Here is a 27,816-nt window from a genome sequence, read left to right on the forward strand (position 1 = left end):
ATTGAAAGTCATTTTGAAAAGTGACTGTATCTTGCAAGATTGAGTCACTGTACCTATAATAATCACTGCTTCCTTTTCAATAAGGGATTATTCACTGACGTTCACATAAGCTATTTCATCCCATCTCTGAATGCACCTGCTCTCTCTGTGTATGTATAAGGGTTGATTTACTGTGGGTGGGGGTGCCAGCATCCTTGATTGATTCAGTTCAGCGTTTAATGCAGAGAGAGGTTCATTGACATAGTCTGGTCCCATGTATTTAGCCAAGTGGATTAGCCTCTGAATAGACCATATGGGCAATCAATGAGCTATAGGAAGAGTTACAAGTCGCATGATGCATCATCCCTGTTATTATAATCATCCTCTGTTTCTTTGTTTGATTCCCAGCCATTTCACAATATACCCTATTGATCAAGCAAAACTTTTTCTTTTCTTTTTTTATCCTAACATCAAATATCTTCTGCGAGATATATAGCATTGTTTGAAATTATTCTAAATGGTGTGAGATCAGCACTTGTGACCTTTACTTTAAAACCACCAACAGATGGCGACAGTCACACAGGGTCTTATCCACTTCCCCCTGTGTGAACTGAAGGCAGGATTTCCTCAGTGCAGCGCTGTCAGGCTGCTTTAGTTGACAAGCATCACATCAACATACTCTGTAGAGACCATATTTTTTATATTACAGCCCCTGAAGTGTGTCAGTATCACACGCCATAACAACATAGTGTCTTCACAGTTTGCAGCTACTGTTGAATAACATTTTTTTTTTCTTCTTCATCCTCTAATTTTCAAATGGGATTAACATTAAAGCAAACTGGGAGGAGCCACACACGCATGCTTGAAATACCATGAATAGGCAGTGAGTTGCGTGCAGCTGAAATATGTCCATTCATTTTGTCACTCAAGTTGAGAAGGGGATTCAGACCTAAGAAACTGCCATATAAGCTAATCCACAGGTTGCTATAATAATCATGCCGTAAAAATTCACTTGAGTCACGCTCTTTGCCCTGTCTCCCTGTCAGCGCACTAATACTGAAATGTAAAACCAATCCCCTCTCTTCTAGAGTTGATGGTGCTGCTTTATAACATATTAAATGCAACCACATGCCCTCTGTTGTTATATAGACCGACCTATATGTGTGTTAATGAACTGGAAAAGAGACTATGTTCTTGTTTTCTTTTCTGTTTTTTTACTTTTAGGATGTGAGCTGGAAAGTTTATTAAAAGTTTATTATTAAAAAAAAAAAAAAAATCTATAATAAACCAAAAAAGATTTGTAGTTGGTGTGCAACTCATCAGTGACGGTTACCTTATCATGGTGCTATTCTGGGATGTACGTCCCCGGTGCTCATTAGTGAGTTAAGTGAACTTAAAGCTAATTATTTGCTTTCTGTTTTGTCATTGTGATATTGCCATAAAAGAAAGGAGTGGGTTTTTTTCTCTGTGATAAGAAGGCCTATCTTTGTACATTTATGATAAGATTACTGTACTTTCAGTGCGAGAGGGAAGCTGGCACTCTCCTCCTGCTGAATGCGCTATAGACAGCGGCGGGGCTCCAGTTGGCTGTGCGCGCTCAGACGCACAGACGCAAACATCCCACTGGCTGGAGTTGGAGGACACTCGCCCGTTTTCGCCTCCACCGCTGCTCTGATCCCTTGTCTTTGTCTCCCCGGCGGTGAGAAGACCACCCGCACGGGAAAAGGAAAGAAAGAGAGAAAGGAGCGCTTCCTCTTTCTTTTTTTTTTTTTTAAATCTAGAGATTATTAAGAGTCAGAGAAACTGCAGAATCGGGACTGGACACTTTTGGAAGGGGAATAATTTCTCGCATGAGGCGAGCTGGATCTGTTCTGTACAGCGGAGCGCACACTGCTACGTCTTTTCAATGGATTTCAAAACAGTGGAAGTACCCTGGGAATTAAACTACTGTTAAGTTGCTTTTAGGTCGCAGATTTCCTTCTAACAACGGTTTATGTTTCACATTGAGAGGAAGACGATGATCCTCGCAGTATTGTATGTCCTTCTGCCTCTTTTAGGTAAGTTTTACTCGATTTATTCCCCCCGACAAGCTCTCTGTTTGATACTCATTTATCACATAGGTGAATATAATATTTGTGTTAAGCTTTTTTTTTTGTGAGCTGCAATAATAAGGGCGAGTCCGGCAGAGAGGCAGCGGCTGCTCACCGGGGGTTATACGGGTAACGTGTGGAGGCTACTGTCTGTACACACTATAATCCAAACTGCTCCAAAACGAAAAAGTCCGTCAGGAGCTGTCGGTGCTTCATCTAACAATACTGCGCATGAAAGCAAGTTGACACTCAGCCGTGCGTTTTCATCGGCATGATGGAACTCGTGTCGCACGAAAATAAAAGCTCATCTGTGTAATATTTGAATCCCTGAACGCGTCCTGCAAACTGCTTCGGGTTTGAATATTTGGGCACAATCAACAAGAGAGAAAAGGAACCGATAAAGAGACATTATTTAATTTTTTTTTTTTTTTTTGTAATTTAATTATAATATAATAAATGCCACTTGTGTTTCCAGATGTGTTGTCTTACGCCGAGGAGAACCTGCGTGCTGGGGCCACCCGGCTGGACTGTGTGAGAGCCAATGAGCAGTGCCTGAAGGAGCAGGGGTGCAGCACCAAGTACCGCACGATGAGGCAGTGCGCGACCGGCGGCAAGGAGAGCAACTCCAGCATGGTGGCCGGCCTGGAGGCCAAGGACGAGTGCAGGAGCGCCATGGACGCGCTCAAGCAGAGCCCGCTGTACAACTGCCGGTGTAAAAGGGGCATGAAGAAAGAGAAGAACTGCCTGCGCATTTACTGGGGGATCTATCAGGCGTTGCAAGGTTAGTTAAGGTGTTTTTTGGTTTTTTTTGGTGGAACTTTCTCCTGTGGAGAACCAACCCAAAGATCCCTCAGCCTCTCAGCAGATCCTGATCATGTGTCTACCTCTGATGAGAGGAGACTTGTTTCCAGGCTTTTGATGGTTTTGTTTAAAGGTCTATCAGAGGATGGATCAATAACTCAGAATACATTTTTCTCAGGGTCTTTGTTTGGGTATGAGTGCTACATTTAGAGAACACTAAGCAGCTATATTTAAAGTGAAATGGACATTCCCCCATTGGTTTTTGCATCTGTTCTGGAAAGGGGTGAGATGATTAGTTGCACCGGCTCCTCCCACTACTTTATGGAGGGGGCAGCATCAGTCCTCACCCGCCCTCCTTCCCCCTCCAGCTCTGTGACCCTCCCTACCCCTGTTACCACAAACACAAAATCTGAAAAAGTAGCACACAGCTCTGCATGTATTAACAGTCCAATACGATCACGCACAGTCACTCAACTTTATTTCAAATTTGGCCCCTGACTCGGTTCTCAGCCGCGGTCCTGCAGAGCGGAGGCACATTTTGACCTCCTAAATCACTTCCCTTGAAGGTAATGGAGCGTGAAGCTCCTCGGCGCTGGCAGTGCCATCTTAAAGTGTTGATCGTTGGCGAGGGGTGGGGGGGCTTCTAGTCCCTAAACTGCATCCAGCCCCATCGCCAGCGAGTTGACTTCCAGTTGTGCAACACAGCTGACCAACCTGCCTAATCAAGCGTGTGGCTGTGTGCCAGCGTGGATATCGACTGACCCAAATAACCCATGTCACATGCAGTCCAATGTGAGGGGTGAAAGAAGATAAACAAAACAGGAGGGGGTTAAAAATCTATCTATCTATCTGTCTATCTATCTATCTAAACATGTGGTTATCTTCCTCACAGGTAACGATTTCTTGGAAGATTCTCCATATGAACCCGTGAACAGCCGTCTATCTGACATTTTCCGCCTGGCTCCCATCATAGGTAAGGCTAAAAAAAATTTTAAAAATCTGCTTTGTGGAGGCTTTCACTCCATCCCTTAGTGTTTATTTTTTTCACTGTTTCATTGGTCATCTGTCTCAGTTGAGATACGGTTAATCTCGAAGCTGTGCATGCTCTCACCGAAGGTTATCTGTGTGTCGAGTATTTATCCTCCCTCATCCTCTCCGCTATCTGTCTTTCTCTCCCCTCGTTCTTGTCCCAGCAACATTGCATGCTGGCTGGAAGTGACCTTGCACGGGGAGCTATAGTTCTGACTCTCATCAAGCAGTGGCTAAATGCTCTGGAGGGCTCTGTTTTGCTGGTGCATTTCGCTGCGGTTTTGAACAGCTTTCCTCTCGTGGCTGTTTCGAATCCACTTGTTGAAAAGAGTGAGTGAGAAGCTCTGTGAGCAACGTGGGAGAGAGCATGACAGGCATTTTTCTGCTCAGATCTGTGTGTGTGTGTGTGTGTGTGTGTGTGTTGTGTGTGTGTGGGAGCGATGCTGACTCAAGCCTCTAGATGGCGATGTTATTCCCTTCTTCCACATGCACTCGGCTGCTCTGTGATCCCGTGGTTGAGACTGTTGAGGGTGTTTGAGAGCCTGACGTATGAATGTGGCGCAGTCATGTAGCTGCTTACATTTTCATTATTACACCGCAGGTGATGATGAACGCCGTGTCAAATCAAACAGACGCACACTGCCTCCACATCTTCAAATAACAAGGCTGATGTTTTGACCCCTTTTTGATAGAGAGGAGCCTTTTGTTTCTGTTGCCTCTGTCATTTTAATCTCACAATAGGCTGGTTCGCCCTAAACCAGAGCTTCCACAGCAGGGAGGGATCATAATGTGGGTGGTGAGATGCAGATAAACAAAATCTTTGACTGGGTACTGACTTCATGACCGATTTGAGTCTAAAGAAACACCATTTGAGAAGCTTTTTGTTGTATCCCCCCTCCCTCTTGTTACTCTTTAGAAAAAGAGGAAGACTTTCAAAAGACAAAAATCCCACTGTGTCACACTGTACTACACTATATGTCTCTGGCCCTTAATTTGCCGTCCAGTCTCAGCAAGGACAAGTCACCCACAGGCCCACAGGAGTGGGAACAGACAGATTTATAGTGTCGTTCTTATAGTGAAGACAGACACTCCTTACTTGATGTCCAAATGCCTCCTTATGTTGATTGATGGCTTCGTATGTACGTAGATCTCTCTTCACAAGCAGCAGAGATCAAACATCAAACCACACTCAGCCTATCATTAAAGTACAGTTAGGGAGAGAGGGGTTTGCAACTATTGATTATTTTCACTTTTAATTAATCTGTAGGGTTTTTTTATTTATTTTTTTATTTTGCTTGATTAATTGTTTATCACATATAATCAAAAATGAGTGAAAACATGTGCATCACAATGTCTCAGAGCCCGAGGTGAAGTGAAACTGGTCTGGTTTGACCAAATATATTTCATTTATTTTAAAATCTTGCGTTTGAGAAATTGGAATCAGCTTAATGACTCAAAGTTTTAGATTTGTAGATTATTTTCCATGGATTGATTAAGTGGTTCGCAACCCATTTGTCTTGTTGACCTCCTTTAAAAACGAAGCAATGGACAGTGCTGTGTGTACTTTATGTTTTGAAAATGTTGTTTGCCGAATGGAGAGTGTTGAGCGCCATTTTGAGACAAAACATGAGGAAACTTTCAAACATCAGGTAGACAACGCAGAATCGATCAAATGTGCCACGCCCGGTTATAGCCGACACCCTCAGAGACTAAAGCAAGCTATTGCATTATCGTGGATAGAGATATTTACTGGTGACAAATATATTAACGAGGCTTTTCTCCGTAGCTCAGATGTTCTGTTTGAAGGTTTACCAAACGAAGAATAATAGATATTCCAATGTCAGCTAGAAGTGTTGAGCGACGCCTCAAAGAAATGGAATAAAATCCCAGCACGCAGCAAACAGCGGGGTTAACAGATGCTGCGGTACATTTGGCAGTGACGGCGAGATACTGTGATTCAATGGTGTCGCCGCCATGCTCGGGGGAAACGGGGGGCAGCTGTGAGATCAGTTGAGGTTGAAAAAGTTGCTCACCCCATTATGAAACTGCACTGCATAATACACAGAGAAAGCCTCTGTGCAAAATGTCAAATTCAGGTCTGAATGAAGTTACAGCTGCAGTGATGAAGGTTACTGACCTCATAGTTAAGAGATCCGCTCTGACACACCAACAGTTCCGGCCCCTGATCGAGGAAGTGGACTGCACATACAAAACGTATCCCCCTCCACTCAGCGGTCAGGTGGGTAAGCTGTGGAAAAAGTTCTGGCGCAGTTTGTCGGCTGCTTCGATGCCATCGAGGCCTTCTGGATGAAAAAGGCCAAGACTAAAAGTGGGTTGTGAAACTCTCACGGATATTATAGCACACCTCATCAAGCTCAATTTCCAACTGCAAGGTGCAAGTCAAACTGTTTTGGACACGTCGGACACATAGACGGGTTTTGTTGGCAAGCTAGCGATCTTTTCAAGCCATGTTGCTACCTCCACTTTTCCGCCTCTTCAGACACGTAAGGGAGCTGTCTTTGCAGGGAGTAAGAGAGCTGTCTTTGCAGGGAGTAAGAGAGCTGTCTTTGCAGTATACAAATACATGAGCGAGCTTGAGTCGGAGTTTACGACACGATTCAGGAAACTTTCAGAAGTATGGGCCCGTGTTGTTACATCTGATAGACCGGTCGGATACGCGGGACATGGATGTGCAGCAGATTGAGCTCAGTGAGTTCAACATTGTGGGTGACTTAAGTTTACTGAGCTGCAGAAACAACTAGAAACCCTGTCAGTGTAAGATCAAGGAAACCTGCATCCTCACCTGCTGGATGTCGGTGCTGGAGAAGTTCAGCTGTCTCCGGATCATCGCACTGGCCTTTGCTGACAGTCTTTGGACCAACGTAATAATACATGTGACAGAGCAGGGGGATCATGCAGAAAGGGATAGAACTAGAAGGAGAATAGCGTCTGATCATTAGAGGAGAATCATACAGCAGGGGATGAAGGGGTGAGAGGAGAAGGCTGCAGGGGTGAGGGTTAATCATTGAATAGCAGGGTAAGGCGAAGAGGACGGGGGGGGGGTTAAAACGGAAAGCGTGAGATCACTCTGCCTCTCCTGCCATTTCTGTGAAAATGAAAGGCCAAGGTGACGAGAGAAGGATCGAGGCAGAAATGATTAGAGGTTAGAGCGTGTTTGTGATCACTCTGACAGCTTTGTATGTTTCAGTTCTAAGGTTCAGCTCAATCGACCGAGCAGAGGACTAGAAATGTACACAACAACAAAAAAAAGCCACAATAACAAACATCATTTAAAAAAGGGGGAGCAATATGAGAAGTACTCTCTAGGGATTCTCATTTTAACTTATGCAAATTTAGGTCTTGTTTCACACAGAACTTTATATTTGAGGTGGGAGTGATATTAGAGCCCAGTGCAATTCCCGATTTGATTGTTTTTCTCATTGTCTTTCTATAGGTCTCTGAACATGTTCTCTTTTATGTCTCCTATATCATCATATTTTTGGTCTCATACATACCTTCAAACTTTTATTCTAGTTCTAGTAGATGCAAATTAGTAGATGAGATATTGCTGTTGTAATGGCACTTGTGATTCAAGTCAGCAGTCTGTGGTCAGCCCCTTATTTCAGGAGGCTCTGTGAACGTCTATCATGTCCGTCTGGGTGAGGCAGGACGACTCGGTGGTCCAGGCTACAGGAACAATAGGCAAACGCAGTGATGCTGTAATTCCATAGTCGACCCTATGTCTCTGACCGAAGACACTAATCTCCAGTGACACCCGTACATGCAGCGCACAGATGCACAGACACACAAACGCACACGCCGCTGTGCCCTGAACACCTGTTCCAGATGACTCGTCCATAGGCGTCAGTCCGATTTCATTAGAGAGACATGTCGGGTGCAGCTGAAGCGGAAGATATATATGCATTATTATCTGATTTACAGAAAATCATTAAATGGAACTTAACAGGGATTAAGATTTAAACAAACAAAAGTCCATCAGTGTAAAGATTTAAAAGTTCTTAGTGCAAGTGTGAAGCAGAAAACAGATGATCCTGTTTACCACCACGCTTTTGCTTATTCCCCCTCCTGCCATCATCTTCATCACTAATCATTAGTCACAGTAAATCTCTGGAAGTGGCTATTTAAGTTTTTTTTTTTTTAAATAAATAATAAAATACATTGGATATAAAATATATAAAGCAGAGGAAAAAAATGAAATATAACATTCTAGCTCATAGACGTGCAACACACAGCAGTTCCAGTGGATTAATTTAGGCTTTACCTGGGGCAGAATGCCTCTACCTCTGGGGCTGAGTCCAGTGAGTCACATTAAAGTGTGAGCATCTCACTTCTCTGCACCAGGAAAAAAAAGGAAAAGAGCAGCTGCAGCAGAGGAGCAGTCTGCGATGGTGAACTCCTCAGTGCTGCTTTCAGGGACTTTAAAATAAAGGCACGACTTTGGCGAAATTACTGTATATACTAACAACAAAGCTGCACGATCATTTAAATGTGTTATTTTGATTATTCGAAGCCTTAGAAAGAATCATGTTGGTGTTTGAGGCCTATATTTGTGGACATGATGATGAATCTTGAGATTGCTGTAGGTTTTTCAATGGACTTCAAACACAGTACAGTCTGCATGCCATCTCATCTGTGTTCATAGTCCATGGTGTCTGTCCTGATCAGTGTATCTTTGCTGTTTGGAAGTCACTGGGAGTGTTGTAAGACCAGCAACACTGCCACTTCCCCTGTAGGCTGACATGATGATTCAGTAGATGACACATAGAGAGACCACTCTCCATGCACACACACCACACACACACACACACACACACAACAACTAATGGAAACTTTGTGTTTTGCTAGTCATATTTTCACAGTTAAGTGTTATAATTTGTTTCCATAATACAGACAGTATAAAAGCTGCGATCTCCATATTCTCATTCCTGTGATTACAGCTTTAAATCTGGAACCTGTGAATGTGAGCTGCACACAGGAAATATTTAACACACATTTAACACAAGTTCAGGTGGCACGAAACAAGGACACACACACACACACATATATATGTATATATATATGTATATAGAAGCACGTGCATGTGGGTTTTGTCATGATTTCCATTCCATTTTTGGATTCAGGCTGTTGGTTGCTTTCTTTAATTTCCTTTCCCAACAAAATATCCCAATGTTGAGTTCCTCTCTCATCTGTTTTTAGCAGCTCCACCTGTTTTTGATGTCTCTGTCTCAGTTCACTCAAGGGCTCACTGAGTTCTTCCTCTGCCTGTGAAAACCACTGAGACCACTGCTTCCCTGCTGGTGTTGGCTCATAAAACTTGCATGACATACAGTACATAGACACAGACAAGTCCGCCTGTGTAAGGTGTGGAAAACTAGCATTTTCCTTCACTGCATATACTGTACATCTGTACATTTTGACGTGTAACCTCTCTGTGCATGCTTGGTTTGTAAGATGCTAGCGTTGTAGAAGTTGGATACTACAAGGATTACAATCATTTTCTATCACACCACATGACTTTCATGCAAGCTTAGAGGAAGTGGAGAGCGGCGTTTAGATGAAATGGCTGCCTTTCTCTTCACCAGTCGCCCGTGTTTATGAGTCAGTGATCCATGCAGGAGGGAGCAACACAGAAACAGAGAACATTATTCTGAGATTCAAGTGGACTTAGAATTACTGCCACACCATTTGGCCCCGGCTGCTGGAAAATCAAGAGTGTTGTAGGAAATGGATGAATACACAGCAGTTTCGTATTAAAGTGTTCTGCTCAGGGTACCTTTTGTATCCTGTCCAGAACATTTTCTACACAGGTTATTCCGCCGTCCTCCTCCCACCTCTACATCGAATTCTTGTTTTTGTCGTCCTTTTGCATCATCTTGTTTTTTGACATTTTGAAATCTGAAATATATTACATGCCCGGCTCTCCTGGTCATCGTGACCTCTCATTTTATAATTCTCATGGAGAGCCAGAGCGCAGCTGAGATATGATTGACTACATCTGAGGAATGGGGGATATATGAAACGGTTTCAAAACCTTTTTTTTTTTTGGCATATCGCCACAAAGATTACAGCGCACAGATCGCTCTGTTTGCAGATGAGACTGTGCGAGCCAATTGTCATTTAGCACGAGTACGATGAGAGGTAAGAGAGATGTAACACGGGGCAAAAAGTGACACGGGCCGTAATCGACAGTCTGGGCAGCGGCCAAAAATGACTTAACGTAAATACAGCAGCTGTGGTGGAAATGACGGGGTGGCAGCGGTTGAAAATGGATAAGAACATCACAGATTCCAGGAGGTGCTACCTATGAATAAAGATGAGTTTACACTACTATCATTTTCACTCTGGCCCGCAGACTGACCTTTTACAGTTGTCTGGCAGTTTTGAAGTGATAATATAGCATTTAGGTTGGCAGCACTTATCTTAAACTGCTGTTTGTACTTTAAAACTTTATCGTAAACAGCATAGCATGGTGGAATTCTTTAAAACTTTTTCTAACCCTTTTCCCCCCCTTATGTCTTTCCCTTACATTGCATGTGAAGGGCATCAGTAACCATAACTTAAATTCAGCTAAAGCTAGTGAGTCTTTCGGCTATTTATCTCCAGCCTGTGCATGTTTCAAATTTCTTACAGGCGGCTATGCAGTAATCAGAAACTGTGTTCTCGGGCTTGTAATGAATTTTTCTCCTCATCTGTGTGTATTGATGTCTGCTTGGCTTAAACTCTCTCCTTAAGCTCTGTCCTCCTCCCAGTTGGCTGGTGCAGCATCTCTCTGTATCTCACCCACTCACCACTCATAAGCCCCAATACACCAAAGCTCAATATTGTGTCTGTTCCATGTGTCAAGACTTCAAACACATCTTGTCCTCCTCCCTCCCACTACTGAAGTCAACCTTGAAGCACAGTCGCAAGCAGCGCGTGCATATGTGTATATGTGTGTGTGTGTGTCGTGAGTTTGAAAACATCTGTAAGTGCGTGGCCTGGCTGTCAAGCCGAGGCAGTGCTTCAAATCTCCCCGTGCTGACGCGCGGGGCTGAGAGGCTGTCAGCAACACTCAACCACTGGCTGCAGAGGAAGTCGCTCTCATTATGAGCTGCCAATGTTCAGAGATAAGAGTGTCTGCCGCTATCTCTTTCCCCGTCTTATGTTTGCGTGTAATGCCTGAATCTGTGCGCGTGTTTATGTGAGTGCGAGATAGAGTCGGTGAGGGAATGCAGAGGAATTACAGAGGTAGAAACATAATTTATTGTGCTGCTGTATCTTTTGGAGAGAGAGAACAAGAGAGAGAGAGAGAGAGAGGCTATCCTGCTTCTTCTCCTAACTTTATTTTTCTGCCTTTATTTATCCTGAGTTGGTTGACTGAGCACACCTATTTTATTTTTATTTTTTTCTGCCGTTGTGTGGCCTCACACTTATTCAGTCAAATGCATTTGTTGCTGAGAATTGCTCTGGATATAAACTGTCCTGCACTGTTTGCCACCAAGCAGATTTAGTGTTTACCCTATAGGAGTTGTTGAAGGCGTGGGTGTTTCTTTACTGTTTGTTCACCTTCAGGCGAGTGATGCTGATGATGATGATGAAGATGATGATGATGATGAGTCCTTCCAGTCCGTAAAACCTACGAAGAAACATACACAGATGTTTTTTTTACTTTTGACAGTGAGAAAAGAGCAAATATCGAAGCCCAATCAAACATATTTTAAATAATCTTAATGAGAACGAAGGAAAGTGACTTAATGAGAAAGAACTGAATAGATTAATTAAGGAGAGAAAAAGTGGGATCACCATGGAAACCGAGAGTGATTAAACTATGAAATATAATACATATGTTTTTCCAGGAACAAGCACTGCAGCCGATGAAGTCATGAGTTTTCCTGGTTTTGGTTTTGGTATCACAGTCCTGCACTTGTGACCTCACCAGTGTCGCCCTTAAGCGTCATATCCCAGAAAACTACTCCTTCATCTTCATAAGCTAAATGATTCAGTTCCCTGAAGCTGATATCATTCAAGCTGCATCATTAAAAGTGATGCTTTTCTTTTCCTGCACGTCAGTCACAGTCGAGAGGTGCAGCTCTCAGCCCCGTCTGACTCACAGCAACTTCAGTTTTGAAATTTAAATTGGAGGCTTTTTCCAGACACTTTTATCCAGATTACTTTCCTCCTTCCTTATACTCTGAGACATGCATATTCATTCCTCACTCATTGTTCTTCCCACCCCTTCCCGAGCTGGTTTCAACAACACAACACAAAACACCTCAGAATCATCTCGGTTTGTCGAGATCGTAGCGCTGTGACGCCCAGAGACCCGTCTCTAACAAACTCTGCAAGGTTGAGGAACATGAAAACTTTGGATGTGTGACAGGAAGTGTAGGTGATGTTAGCGGTCCGATGGCGTGTCCACTCAGATGAAAAAGCCTTTTAGCGGCATTTTTCAGATGTCAGTCTCTGACAGCACGTCTGACAGAGCCGATGCCTCCTACTTCAATCAGTCCGTCAGACTACGGCTCACACTTCACACTCGTTATATCGACCTAAACACGACTCAAAGTGTGTTTTTATCATTCAAGTCTGTTGAATATAGTTTTGAATGCTGCCAAAACACAAGTGGCCTACACTGAACACTGTGCCTGAACACATCCTGTGCTGCTCTGCTAACATGCCTTCTCTGTAGATCTCGCCATCCCATCGCCTGCACACGGGTTTGTTTTTCCTTAAAGACTCCCAAATCCACTGCTGACATTACTGTCCCAGTGCCTTGTCTCATATGGAGCCTAATCAATACGGCGCTGTGTTAGATTGGAAACTTGAGGCTGTGTCTACAAGAATCTATTGATTTCCCTCCTCTTCCCCTGTTCCCTCCTTCTTTTCCGCCCCAGCTCTTCCGTTCAGGCTGGGATCAAAGGATTTTATCCTTCAGCAAGGTTTGAGGTGTACAGTTGCAGACTCTTGTGTTCTGAGAGAAGGACACAGCCTGTTGGGGATTTGTGTTTTTACTGACCTTGTCTCATCTCTGTACAGTTGATTCTTTGCATCGAGCGTGCGGTAATGTGAACTATCCAGAGATTCTCAGAGATGTATGAGCATATTTTAGTTAAATATCAAGAACTTGAGGTTATTGGTGGTTTGGGATAAAATAAAAGATTAAAAAAATTCCTGTAGAGGAAAATTCCTCTACATTGTAGAAGAAAGATTATTCTGATTCAGTGGTAGCTGTCAGGTTGTATTGTGAAATGTACTGTATTATGCAGCAGAGACTGAACCTAGATCAGATTTAATCTGCATCCTTAAGGCAAGGCCCAAAGAACACCTTTATATCCCGTGTCTCACTGACTCTATGACTCTTTACTCATATATTTCCTCATTCCAAGCAGAAAATTCTCCTTCCTGCTGCAGCTACATGTCAGCTGGTCATTTAATTCACCACACTGTTTCAGAAATGACTGATCCAGCTGTGGGCCATTGGCAGAATAATTCTAACAGCAGACATATCGTCAGGTTGCCAGTGCAATCGCTGGCTGGCACACCATGGGCCAAGGAAATCATTTAGCTAAAGGTGACCAGATTTGAGCCCCTCTGAGAGGTCTTTGATTGGATGTGAAGTAGGGGGAGGGGGGGTGATTCATCATAGTTAATAAATACGGTTGACAGCTCAAATCAGCGGGAGGGAGCATGTGCCAGGTATGCCTCCCACTGCTGCTTTATACTGCATGCAAATATGGACAATTAACTTTTCACATACGCAGTTGCAGACCTCCACGCAGGTAGTTATGCACAAATACGCGTGCACACGAGAGACTCGCAAGCAAATGATGAATAGCAGGAATATAGTATAGTGGAATTCTTAAGTTAAACATTTGATTTAGAGCACTGTCACGAAAATATTGTATATAATATAGTGTGAAAACATATTTAGGTTGACATTAGATGCACCTTAGCAAAGTCAGCCTGTGCAGATGTTGCATGGTGGAAGTGGAGTAGCAGTAAATTACCAGTGTTGAGTGAAACTACGGTTATTTGTAATCTAGTCCATTTAAAACAACTTGCCTGCACCTGGATTCTGACTCCGCTTCAGCCTGTTTGCAACACTTACTTACTTACACTTCACTGTACACATTTAATTCAAATGCATTTAAATGTGGCAACTAACTACATTGGAATCAACAATGAAGTTGAATCATTTCAGTACAGCGTCGTTAATTACGACCTGTTATAATCACATTGTGCTTTGCTCGGCTGGCTGAGGCCGTGGCCGACCAGTGGCAGGTGCGTCAGAGCCACGGCCTTGTGTTAAGCTGCTGCTCTAAGCCCTCAGCTGCACACAGTCAACTCGCAGGATTAACTCGCCTCGGCTCCGAACGTCAGGGCTTTCGTCGTGTCTTAATAGAATTTCATACTCTATCAAAGCATACCGGACCGGACTGAGCTATACTGTTTCATTCTTTTATACAAGTGGATTTGTAGAGTTATGCTTCTTCCCCCTGCAGGAAATTGTAGAAATGTCTCATTCTTACCTCCAGTCTCTGTTAGACCTCTTTCGCCCAAGTCTTGTTGTGCTGTAGATATTTCCTAGATCCATGAGAGACAGATTTCCCTGTCAGACATCAACAGAGACGATATAAACAATAGCATTAGTAGTTCTGCACAAGTTAAGATTTCTTGGTTTCTCATTAAGAATGGAGTGAAACATCACACTCTACTGTACAAGCCAATGCTGTTAATCCGCTGCATCCGGTGCATTTATGTATTTTGGCTCAAAACCTGTCCAGCAGTGCAAAAGCTAATGTATTGTAGTTGTTTTTGTCACTGCATCAGATTGTTTCTGTCATATTGTTTTGTTGCATCCTTATTTTGCAGAGTCATAAAAGCTGAGAGCTTGTTGTTACGCCTCTTGCTCATGCAAAATAAATAAACACATATAGATTTGTTATCGTGATGATGTTTGGGTTGTGTCCAGGTTTATTCTGTTCTCTCGTGCAGCTTCCATCCAGTTCTTGATTATGTAGTGACGTAGTTGTTGCATGTATCATTAGTACATTGTAGATGGCTGCTGAAGCATGAAAAGGTTATTTGGGTGAGTGTGTGATCATCACGCACAGCTTGCCAGTGATCTGGCTTCATATGTTTTTGTGAAACCTGACCTCTTTTCCAGTCCTTATTGCAATTTTTGCAGAACTTTATTGCTTCCTCATAGTACAGCAATACAAATCTCTTCCTGCTTAACACACTTTGAAGGCTCCAACTGGTCGATTGGAATTTACACACTGTCCTCTGTAAACATGTTTGTCAATAGCTACAGTGCGTCTGATTAAAGCAGTGTCTCTAACTAACAAACTCCTCTCTTTAGAGAATAATAGCTTTACCCCTCTCTCTCTCTCTCTCTCGCTCTCTTCTCCCTTTGTGCCTCTCCGTCTCATCACAGAACAGCAGCATCCCTGAAAAGCAAACACAGCCTTAACCATACACACACACAAATACACAACCAAGAGCCAAGAGTGTACATGACCCACACACGCATATGTGCAAGAATCCATGCACCCGCTGGCACCCAGAAAACACACATGCACAAACAAACAGCATCCAGCTGAGTTCTTGTTCTGTGCCAGTCTTTGCTCTCAGAGATGTTAAATGAGGGCATTGATACATAAATTTGCATTTGTTTCATCCACGACCGTCCTCCCAACTAAAAATCTATAACTGTGTGCCCCCAATTTGCCAGGCAGCTTCAGATGCTTCTATTCTGGGCTTGTTTCATGTGAGTCGAGCACAGTGTTCGATCGATGCCGCTGTGTGTAGACTCTCTTCACACATAAGTGGGCTAAACAGCGATCTCTCACCACGCCGAACGTGCAGTTTGTCAATGGGTAATCTATGGAAACACCACCCAAATTGCTCTTATGTTGCAACTGTGCTTTTTATTTGTACTTAAAGCGCACGCACACACGCAGACCAGTGATCTCTGATGTGAGACGGTGTCAGTTGTGGAGCTCATGCAGAGCCACTGAGCAGGTGATTTGGACCAGCTGTGATTTCCTTGATTGACATCGACACTTAAAAGAGCAGAGAGCTTCTTCCGACTTTGTCTGCTGCAGATAAGAACTATACTCCCTCAGCGACGTTGCAGGCAACAGCTCCTCTTTCCTCATTCTCTTCTGTGGCGTACTGAACTCTTCTCACAATTCTTCCTTTTTTAATGAACCTCAGGAATCATTAGAAACCTTGCTCCTGTTTGCTCCTTCTGCCTTTACCTTTGCTCACCTGGAAAACACCCAGAATGTGACTCTTGCCCGTCAGCTGAATGAATCTGAATGCTGTCTTTCCGGTTCTTGTTTTACCTCCTCCTCCTCCCTCCCCCCCTTCTTTGACCTGTGAGTATCATTTGGAGTCTTGACCTCCCTGTGACCTTTTGTGAACCCTGATGACCCCTGATGCCCCTGTTGGTTGGTGGTCCTGAATGAAGCACATCTCTTACAGAGAGTGGGGAACCTTGGAGCGGCTCCGCAACCTCGGCTCCAGGCAGGGGGGGCGCCCAGGGCAGAGAGCCCGCTCTGGGCAGAGGGAGCCCCTCCTCCACGGAACTTCAGGATCCCAGTAGAAACAGGAGAGCTCATCCCAATTGGGCCATACTGGGTAACGACATAGAGCTGTGTGTGTGTGTGTGTGTGTGTGTTTGTGTGTTTGTTTGTGTGTTTGCTCATGCATGATTGTTTTTCAGACGTGTTCTGTGTCATCAGATTGTCTCCAGTATCTGCAGTTGAACTTGTGCCAGTTGATTTCCTTTCCAAAATGATTCAGGGTAGAAATGTAAAGAAAAAAATAAAAACTGTTCAGTAATTTTGTGCAGTTGTTGACTCTGCACAATTACGAGGTTGCAAGTTTCAAAAACAAAAATGAGACCGTAGACCCTGCTGCTTCATGAGGGGCATCACAAACGTTTTCATTTTCTTTTATCATTAGTGATGTTTTCTTGCTTTCTGACCAATTTATGACACATGTAGAAAAAGAGGCTGAAGGTGAGCATGAGTGCACTCTGCCGTTTGCTCTGGCTCATTCTGTTTGTTCTGGGCTTTTCGGAGCGTGAAGAGCCGCTGGTTATCAAAAACTCTTCTGTCTGTTTATACCAACAAACCCACATGTTTTGGGCCGTTTCCTGCACTTGGTTGAGATTACATCCTTACTACTGATGAAGCCGGCCGCATCTGAACCGCATCAAAATCAAACCGTCAAGGCGATCTTGTAGTTCACAGAATTACAGTATATTTTACAGGATCTGAAATGAAGGTGCAGTAGCTTGAGAATTTAGCTGCAGCTGCTCCAAAGATGCTTGTGGTTGAAATATGAGACCCGTGATCTCAACCCTTCCTTGGATCTGTTGAACCGTTCACACCGACTTTACCTTCCTCGGTATCAGATTAAGCTGGTTATAGATTTTGGGTTCCCCCGGGACACATCTGAGAGGAGGTGTCAGTCCGTTGGCCCGTCCGTCCGTTTGTCTGCTTAGTCAGCTGTGTCAGGGAGAGTAGACATGTCCTTCAGAGGAGTTCTTACAGCAGATGTGCTCTCTGTTGTAAAAACCCTGGAGAAGAGACGGAGGGATGGAGTGGGAAGGCGGGGAGAGACAGAGAGAAGTGGATGGGTTGGGGTGAAGTGGAAGAAGTAGAGGATATGTCATATTTTGATATTCCCACTGTGGCATTTTGGTTTATGAATTTCCATTTTAGAGGGCAGTCAATGTCTGTGACTGCTACATTAGTTTTATGGCCAAAAACAGCTTATTGCAGGCTGTGATGGTGCAAAGGAAATATTTCATTTTGCATCACGGCCTGCTGAAAAGTTAACTTGCTATGTCTTTGTGAATGAATTTGGCCATTATTTTGCAATTCACTGCATAATTTCAATTTTGGTGTACATATACAGCCAGTGTGCACACACACACACACACACACACACACACAAACACAGGCAAGTGGCATACTAATAGATTATTTTATAGAACTGCAAAACACACGGGCCTTTCTCAAAGATAAATGCACGGACATCGCACATGCATAGGTGCAACGTGTTTGCACGCCAAAAGAGGCCAAACACAGAAATGCTCACTCGCCGGCAAACACGCACGTTTTCTGCTGCGAGTCTTGCTGAAGGGGGGGATTGCATCAACGGCGAGATGAGGTTGAATCACGCTGAGTTGTGTGTTGTGACTAACACCTGAGGGGCAGCACACATCGTCTCTCTCGATTTCATTAGCAGCATTTCCACCTTACCTGTTTTCTAACACATATTTTCAGTTTGGGAAAGTAAACACTTGAATGGAAATGAGGGTGAAAAGTGTAAAAGAAAATAAACAAATAAAGTTTTAATGTTTGAGGGGACGAAGTTATAGTATATTGAATAACAGGATATCATAAAGGCTAATGGAATATTTAAATAAACACTGATGTTTTACCTGTTTCTGCTTCTCCTGATGTAAACAAGCTCTCGCTGGGATTTACTGTTGCACGCTTCCTCTGTGCTGAAAAGAGCAACAGCATCAGACAGGCCTGTGCTCTAGGATGGAAAATAACCTTTGTTACATAAAAATAAGACATTACAGGTGAGAAGCAGCAGTGAAATATGATATCATTGTTTACTCTGCCTGTGGTAGCACTGGCACAAAGACGAGGAGCTGCAGGATCATGTGAGTTCAGATAAGCTCATGTTTGGTTTTTCTTTTTTTTTTTTTCATCAAGTCATTGGTGCTCGACAAATAAAGGTCAGCTGATATTTAGGATGATGAAAATGTAGATGTATGGTCCTTCATGGTGTAGTGCAGCTCTGTAGTATTTTGCGATGGGCACAGAAGCTCCATCTGCCTCTTCAGACACTTTTATTTTGACAAAGTGTCTCAGAGAGACATTTATGCAAAGGTTGATATGTCGCTCTGCCACTCTCCGCCTGTCACGCCTAAATGTTCCTGCTACAGTCTTGAGTTGTGTGTGTTTGTGTGAGTGTGTGTGTGGGTGGGTGTGTGTGTGTGTGTGTAGGAGAGAGAGAGAGTATTTGTTAGTGTATCTTCGGGGATGCTGGTGTTCAGATTAATTAAAAACTTCAATCCCTCTGTTTCTCTGACAGGAATATGGATGCCTGCCGAGGGCTTAACTGTAAATACTGTTTCTCCAAAATTGTCATTTAAATAGATCCGCCGTCCCAGGTGATAAATGTCGTTTAAGGCGCCACAGTGAGGATTTGAAAAAGAGGAAATAAATGGACTTCATGAACTGCCTTTTACACACTTTATGAGTATCACTTGTTTCAAGTTAACTAGACTAAATGGGAATCGGTGCAGCAGCTATTTTCACCTCATTATTTTTATCGTCGTTATAGTTTTCTGACCTTCTTCGTTTATTTAAAGATCCCATATTTTACATTTCACCCAAAACATTTCTGTGTTTTAAGAAGCAAAAACCATATCAGTGTAGTTTCACATCTCCTCTCTCAGGCTTCTCTCTGCAGCTCTAGCAACAACAAGTCGGTGAGCCAATCAGAAGAGAGGAGGCTCTGAGCCTCTCTTCTGATTGGCTGACTGTTTTCTGAGAGATCCAATAAAAATAAAGCAGATTTCAGGTAAAAACACTCAGAGAAACCAAATCCTGCAAAGGTTTGGATGGTGGGTCCAGGTGGGCGGGGCTTGGTGACTGCTTTGTTGTGACATCACAAAGTTCCAGAAGTCCTGACGGCTGGTTTTAAGGCTCAGTTTCTGAATACAGGCTGTGTGCATTTCTCTGTGGACTGAGGCTTTGATACTTTCACAGTATTAATATAGAAGCTAGAGCTGATCTATAATCACACTACACATGGACACAGACCTTTACACTGGATGAGCTTTAAATGAAGAAAACAAAAACTGCACTGGCCAAATTGTGTAAACTGTCCCTCCACAAACAAATGGCATGTGATCACAACCTTAACTTTCTGGTGGAGGAAGAGAGGCCAACAGCTCTGCCATAAAACATCAAACATATTGATAGAAGGGGACGTTGCACACAGTTGTCATTGGATTGGATCAGAGCTCAAAGTTGACACACGATTCAGATGGTCTTTTTAATTAGAACAGAAAGGATGGTTAAACTGTGCAACCCCTTAGAATGAATAATAACCTTGTTAAACTGCATCGACCACCATGAGGAAATTCTTTGTTTTATTTTTCTCCCCTTTTCCCCCAAATCTGTCATGTGGAGAGCAGCTCCGTGTCAGATGAGAAGCAGACCCGCTGGAGAACAGCTTCACCCTGGGCTCTTTGTTTTTCAGTCAGGTCGAAACACTTTTCTTAAGCCAAGAATAGTTCAACTTTTCAGTGAAAGGATGTGAAATGGTTTCTTTTGTGAGAAAGCTTCTTTTTTTTTTTTTTAAATAAGAAGTGGTTGAGTTCTGCGGTTCCTCGGTTGCTGACAGTTTGAGAAAACAGCCAGAGAGGAGAAGATGGAGGAGAGAGGTGCTTGTGTTTTTCACTGTAGTCACAAAGAATCATTGTAGAGTCTGAGTCTGAGCTTTAAAGTAAGGCTTGGGCTGATATCTGTTAATATTGAATACCCCCATATGTAATATTCTTCGTAATATATAAAATTAAATTATTTGTTTTTTGTAGTTTTGCACAGTCTGTCTTTCACTGCTTTGCAATATAATTATATTATGTTGTTATTATTGTATATCGCGATATTTGGGCTGGACTGTATCACGATATTAGATTTTGGATAACTTCATCTATATTTCAGAAGTAGATATTCTACTTTTGACTTGTCTACATTGAGCTCACGGCGTTTTTGTTTTGTAAACAATAGGACAGTGAAAATAAACAGGAAATGCGGGGGACAGAGAGCAGGTCACGACACGCAGCAGGAGTCGAACCCGCGGACGCGCTGCTTAGGGCATTTTTCCGCCCATGTGGAACGCGCCCTAAACACTTGGCATCATAAACGGCTGCCACACGTCGGCCTTTTTTAAAAAAGTTTTGAACTTAAAATAGAGTTGAAGAAAACACACAGAACAGCAGAAGCACAAACACCTCTGGATTACAGTTACCACGGCGATGATCAAACCTGTTCCCGATGAGTCCCTGTACCACCCAGAACACACTGTCATCATCTCGGAGGATTTGGCCACTGGCCCGCTGTCTGTTGGATGAGCCGTTATCATTAAATGAGCAAGACTAAAATCTCCTCCCGAACCAAATGAGTCACGACTGTCTGAAAGAGAGAGCTTATTTTAAATCAGCATTCTTCGTCAGAGAGGCTTATGAGGGGCCACGCCCAGAGCTTTTACACTTTCGTTCCTTTTGTGGAGACTTTGCACAATTCTTACAGCCTCAGTGTGAAATACTGATGATTAAATAGAAACAGAGCTGTAAGGTAAATATATTATTTAGCTCTGTAACAGTTTACATAAGCATTTTTAGAGAAAACTTATGGCACCTCCATAAAATATTACTAATCTGCATAAAATAAGCATGAAACGAGAGATGCAGTGATGGAAAAAGATCAAACAATCATGCAGGTATGGAGGTATATGAAATATTTAAGGTAAAGGTCGTTGACCATCATTCAAACAGTGAGAATGACGCTGGAATATTTATTTTCCTGGTGTGAAGCGCGTGCAGCTCGGGTCACTGGTTCAGTCATTAAGCGTAAAACCATTACATGTTAGTTAGTACATAATTCATGAGAGTGACACATGTGTTACTGCTGAGGAGGAAGTGTACATCAAGCTGTCTGACTGCAAGTGTCTTTAGGTTACAGTCGCAATTCATTAAAATAATAAAATGTCATCGCAAGCAAACAAAGACTTTCCACTGCTACGTATCAGACTTTTCATATTAGCCAGACAGATATTAAAGTTTTGAGGCAAATACCGAGTGAGAAGTAAAGATTTAATATCCAACATTCGCTTTTTAACATTAATGTAAAACATTTTATTTGTAATAAAGAGCATTTACATTATTTGTGGGTAATGGATTATGAGTTGGAGGGAGTTGAGAGATTTGAGTGGGATGTTTTACGGCTGAAAAATAAACTTTCTATATTTTAATTTCTGATGGGAAAACTGTGTAACGGTGATATTAATCAGACAGACAAATCTTCGGCAGTTCTGCGCTGGAATATCCTCAGCTGACAAACACACAGATGCTTTACATCTGTGAGAAATAATCATCAGCCAAAGATTTTGCTCATTTTAATTATTTGTTTGCTTTAAATTATTAATTCAGAACTGAACTTTGTAAAATATGACCATGTTGTCACAATATGATTTTTACTGAAAGTCAATAAACAAGATAAATATATATTGCGAAATACACATTTGACGCAAAGTGCTTTAAGATCTACGTCCGTGTCTGTTGCACTGAGTTCCTGGCCTGAAGCAAAAAAAGCCATTTAATTCCACTAGTGTAAAGTTTAGCTAATGTGGAAATTAAAAAGCGATAATGAGGCAGGATCCCGAGCTACAGGAAGATAAATAAGACTAATGAACGGTTGGAAGAATACATATTTAAAGAGGTTAAGAAAACTAACAAACCCAACATCATCAGGCAAGTTTATAAAAACAAGGCAGGGTCAATAACATGACTCTATAATTTTGTGTTTACTCAAGACTCCTCCTCAAGCCCCGCCGCTCAGCTCGCCTCCTCCTGTCTTATTTGTTGAAGCAGAGCGGCACAGGTCACCGAGCGTGGCGTGAGCCCCGAAAGGAAACCGTGGCGCTCGACTAACCAGACGGGAGCAAAGATACCCGCCAAAGGTTACGGACACTGAGCCAAAAACACCTCTGTTTCACCGTTCTGCAATCACACTCGGGTTCAAAGTTGCGCTGATACACACACACACACACTTTGTACACGTTCCCGTTCAAAAGACAAGATAATGACAGAGAGAGCTTGAAATAACAACATAGGAAGAGTCTATCGGAGCTGGCCTGACCGTGCCGCCTTGAGGGGATGCGAGCGATGTGTGCGTGCACGTGTGTCGGCGTTAGCTCTTGTTCACAGATTGGGACGAACGCGGTGTGAGTGGTTTTAAAGGTCAAAGACGACGGTAAACAGTGAGGCTGGCCGACCCAGGGGTCGAAGCCACCTTACTTTGTCGGACGCCTGAGTTGTGTTGTTTTGAAATGAAAAGACGACCGTTAACGTGCTGATTTGTCACGATGGAGATGGAGGAACTTGAGGAAGTAAAAGATGCCTGCTGTCCCCGTTTGTGTCTCTCTTTGTGTCTCTGTCCGTCACGTGAGCGCGCCGCTGTGATTCCTCACAACTTGTACTTCATCCATTATTCACAGCTTCGCATTGACTGAGAGAGGGGGACTTATCACCGTCCAGCCACAGGGACGGAGGGGTGAAAGGGACATAATGTGCAGTCGGACCAGCGAGAGGGCTGCACGGCCAGACGCACTAATGTGCATCGTGTGTGTGTGTGTGTGTGTGTGTGTGTGTGTGTGTGTGTGTGTGTGTGTGTGAGAACGGAGTCAGCCTTGTTGTGCATCCTGCAGAGCGCCAGGTGTCCTGATGTGTGATTCACAATACTCTGCTGTTGCGCCTGTGGAGCATATCCGTTTAAATCACTGATGTTGACGCACACACACACACACACACACACACACACACACATTGTTGCCTCTGCTCCATTCTGTGGGCTGAAAAATGAGCAGGGGCATCGTCTTCCCACTGCTCCCAGTATGCAGTGATGGTGGGAAGCCTGCGGTAGCTCCAGCCCTGGCGGACAGTTTGGCGTGACAAGCTGGGGGGACTTGGCAAAAAAGCGAGAACTTTTGGCGGGAAGCGATGACATTTTAGCTAATACTGAGCAGTGTCGGTGTATGTTGAAGGGGGTATGAGACACCAGTGTTACAGTGGTGACATAAAATATTACCTCCGTTCATAAGAAGCCAGCAGAGATGAAAGCTGTGGCCCTTAAATCATTCACTTTCACCTAAATCACATTACAAACAAAGCCTCTCCTCCTCAGGGACACCGTTAAACCGACCACTTCCTACAGCTCGTAGTAGTGCACCTGAGAATAACTGAGAACATTTAGACGCCACCACACATTTGGAAAGGTTTCAAGTCTCAAATAAAGTTTTCAGGCTGTGAAGTGTCAGAGTCTGAAGACGCTACTAACACCCTGCATAAGTCTGTTCTCTGCCGACTTTGGGAAGGGGTTAGAACATGGTTAGATATTTTAAGAGCAGCAGTAGTAGTTGCAGATTTAAAATTTCACCACCGACCGCTCGCATTGAAGTTCGTATATCAGCTACAAACACACACTGAGTTTGTTAAGTTCAGCTTTGTTTCATCCCTCCTGAAAGCAACACAAGGTTCCAGGACTTAAGAGCTCGCATGAGTTTCAAAAATGGCATAAAAAAAAAAAAAAAAAATATATAACCATAAAATCACTAATCAAATGTTTTTACTTATCGAGAAGCACATGACGGCAAGTAGGACGGTTGTGCCAGATTGCTGGAGGGCAGGCAGCTTTGTGAGCTGGGAAAGTGGAGGAGATAATGATGTAAATATTGTGCACTGAGAGCCACAGTGTGGCTGCTCAGCTGCAGAACACTTGAATTATGCAGTATATGCTGTTTGCAGTCATTTTCTGGTTTGGTTTGGCGCTCGAGACCCGGCTGTATGTTGACATGTAAGTGTCATAACAGAAGACGCTTTCTTTAGCTGCGTGTGTGTGTGTGTGTGTGTGTGTGTGGTCCTGTGGTGCAAATCAAATCCAGCTTTTTCTGGTTTTCAGAGCTGAGCTTGTTGAGACTCGGGTCATTTTTCTAAAACCAGTTGTTGACTTGTGTTGCAGGGCCAGGTTTGTAATTTGTGGCTTTTATGCAGTGATGAGGTTTCACCAGGGAGGTTTCCAGAGAGCCACATTACATCAACAAATGCCACACTGTGCTGGAGCAGACGTTTCCTTCGCTGGCCAGAGATCAGTGTGGGAACAGACTTTCAATCAGGAACAGTGCAAAAGTGCTTCCTGTCGTTTTGGGGCCTTTTGGAGAATATTATGTGGAAGAGTGAGTGAGCACCTGCTCTGGTTTTACCTGCTTTTGTGCGACAGACGAGATGTTTAGTAGGAAGAGGAGGGGGGAGAAAAATACTTTGGCTGGTCACATTTACTTATTTACATGACAGGTGAATACTGATTTGTGTGCGTAGGTGTGCGTCCCCCTTTGCCAGAGACTCAATGCAGCTGTGTCAATGAGTGTATGTGCAAGCGTGTGTGTGTGTGTGTGTGTGTGTGTGTATCCGGGTGTGTGTACACTCTTAATTTGCGTCTCTGCCAGTGAGTCATTTTGGAATTGCCCTACAGTGTATTTCTCAGGAAATACAAGTTATAGAGTTTAAGAGAGTTAAAGTGAGAGTTGGATTTGCTGTGCAGCTTTGTGTGTGGAGGTATAAGAGAGAGAGAGAGAGTGTGTGTGTGTGTGTGTGTGTGTGTGTGTTACAGAAAGAAAGAAAGAGACAGACAGAGCAAGCCAGCGAGCGTAGGCTGTGTGCTTAAACTTGAGAGATTTACATGCAAAGCGCTGGTGCTCCTGCATCTTAACTTGGGGAGGTGAAGGTTGAAATGTACTCAGTGCAAATGCGCTTACGACTGGCGAGGAAACCAATTTCATTTACAAGTGGGAACTCAAAGTAATGTATTCCTACACTCAACCACACTCCATCTTAAGATGTTTGACTTGTTTTCCTGACTGGAGATTTACACCCCAGAATAACCGGGCTACGATACGATAAGTTAATTTCGCCCGCAGCTGTTTGGCTTGATGCACTTTCAGACAGAATTAGCCGCCTGTTTTCATACTTACCAATGAATTAATAAGTAAAGCGAAGTGAAGTGTGATGGCCCAGCTGATAAAAGTGGGGGTTTTTTTCCCCCCTAATATTTCCATTGAGGTAAACCACTTCAGTTCGGTAGCAGAGGTCTCCAGCATGTGAAGTGCTCTTCTCCTCAGGGTTGCAGTGCAGTTATGGAGATAAGAGGAGGGGGGAAGTGTAACTACTCCTGCAGTGGTTAAATGAATGTGAAAGTATATATTAATGCACCAGTTCATTTGTTGAACAAGAGCGAAATTTGATCCCGCTGGAGTCCGAGGTCATTTATGCAATTTTGCTTCACTTTCACAAGGGAACAGAACTCTTTAATTTTATAACTTTCAAGTCCCTTAAACTGAACTGTGCGTGGTGAAATGTGCATGAAAGTAGGAACTTAAATAGGTAGAACAAGTGGATGTCAAAGCTAAAAGAGCAAAGTCGGGGAATGTGTGTTGTCTATTCTCCTCCGCCAGCGCTTATATGATTATATTAAGTAGTTTAATAACTCTATTTTAGACAAACTTAAAGTGCCTGCTGCATAATATTGCAAATAAAGAGGAAAAGAGGCTTTAAATCAAAGTTTTTAAGAGGATCTTAGTTTATATTAAAGTGTGTGGGTGTAAATTAGTTTGATAAAGAGATTTATCTTTATCATCTTGAAGTGCATTTTGTTTTATCACTAATGCATTTCTTTTCTTTTTTTTCCTGCACAAATTCACTTATATTCCTGCTTATATTCTGCAGCCATGTAAATGTGTTGCAACCATGATATCTCTCCACAAATCGAGTCATTCGTAAAAAAAAAAAAAAAAAAGAAAAAAGCTAACAGCTGTGACATTAGAGGTTTGTGTGTCAGGTGACATGTAAAAACACATTGACGCTGCCGTTCGTCTCCTCACGCAGCTCCGTTGTCGGGGTTTTCACGGGTCGCAGAGGTCAAAGCAGAGAGTCATCGCCGGAGAGTCATATTCTCTCACAGTACCACAAGCTTATTTGTTTTGTTTGCTGGCGACTTTACAGACCAAGTGCACACTGCAAAACGTATCTCCCATTTTGTGTTTTACTTCCTGTCGTCTCTAAGTAATTTCTCCTTTCCTCTCTCTCTCTCTCTCTCTCTCTATTGCTCCTTTCTTCTCTCCTCCTCTCATCTCTGCTGTCTCTCCCTCCTTTATCCCTTTTACTTCCTCTTTCCCCCACAATCCCCCTCTCTCCTCCTCTCTGCTTTGTGCCATGTTGTAGCTGGGATTATGTGCTCAGGCTGCCAGTTATGCTAGGCTTGCCTGCACTCCACTCCCTGGCCTGTGGTGTATTTACACAAGGAATTGAATAAGTTGGAGGAAGGTCTGAAACTATTTCTTATTACCATTAGACTGCGGCAGTGTAATGAATACGGGGATTTGGTTGTCAAATAGGTGTTAGCGGGACCTGTGTTAGGAGGAAATGCATTTTCTTATATATCACATATATGAAACGCCACTAGAGGAGAAAACAGTTTTAGTTTCTTATTTTTCATTTATTCCTGTTTATTAAGTGTTTTTTTTTTGTGCCACGTTTTACTCAAAGCTTCAATCAACTGTAATAAGAAAAACCACTTGATAAAACTGAATCCAAATAAATAAACAGACCCTGTAACTCTCCCCACTGTGTCTTTTAGGGGCTTAGTTTGGAAAGCTTTAATTTCTAAGCCATAAATCAGGATGTGGAGAACAGATGTGACTCCGCCCGGCTCTGGCTGTGACTGCGGCTAATCTTATTGTCCACATAGAAGATCGTATAGCAGCTCAAGTAGCACACAGACGTAGGTGAAGTTAATTACAGTAAGACAGCGTGAAGTCTCACACGAGCAATTAATTTGTGTTGCCCCGACTTTGTCTGAGCATCGTGGGACTTTTGCGAAGGCGTGAAGGCAGCTGTTGATTATGACAGTTTCTCTCTGTCCATGTGAGTGAGAGAAATCACTGTTGATGTATAGCGTCGGTCCCCCCCCCACCATCACAACCCTAATCACTCACTACAGACATGTGACACCGATCGTGATTAACGAGGAGCGAAATCCACAAA

The 27,816-nt window shown here is 43.2% G+C and overlaps 1 protein-coding gene across 2 annotated transcripts in view; it reads left to right on the plus strand.

Moving 5' to 3' along the window:
- Positions 1–1,213: 1,213 nt before the first annotated feature.
- Positions 1,214–27,816, plus strand: part of gfra1a (gdnf family receptor alpha 1a) — an 88,345-nt gene continuing 61,742 nt past the window's right edge. Inside the window, exons 1-4 of one of the 2 annotated variants that reach the window (XM_056395887.1) lie at positions 1,214–2,036; positions 2,545–2,850; positions 3,763–3,843; positions 16,389–16,544. In XM_056395887.1, the coding sequence (XP_056251862.1) occupies positions 1,973–2,036; positions 2,545–2,850; positions 3,763–3,843; positions 16,389–16,544 (607 nt within the window). In that variant the 5' untranslated portion in view covers positions 1,214–1,972. The remainder of the gene's footprint in view (positions 2,037–2,544; positions 2,851–3,762; positions 3,844–16,388; positions 16,545–27,816) is intronic. The other variant, XM_056395888.1, reaches the window with a different exon arrangement.

This window comes from Seriola aureovittata, chromosome 14, assembly GCF_021018895.1.
Source record: "Seriola aureovittata isolate HTS-2021-v1 ecotype China chromosome 14, ASM2101889v1, whole genome shotgun sequence".
Lineage (NCBI taxonomy): Eukaryota > Metazoa > Chordata > Actinopteri > Carangiformes > Carangidae > Seriola > Seriola aureovittata.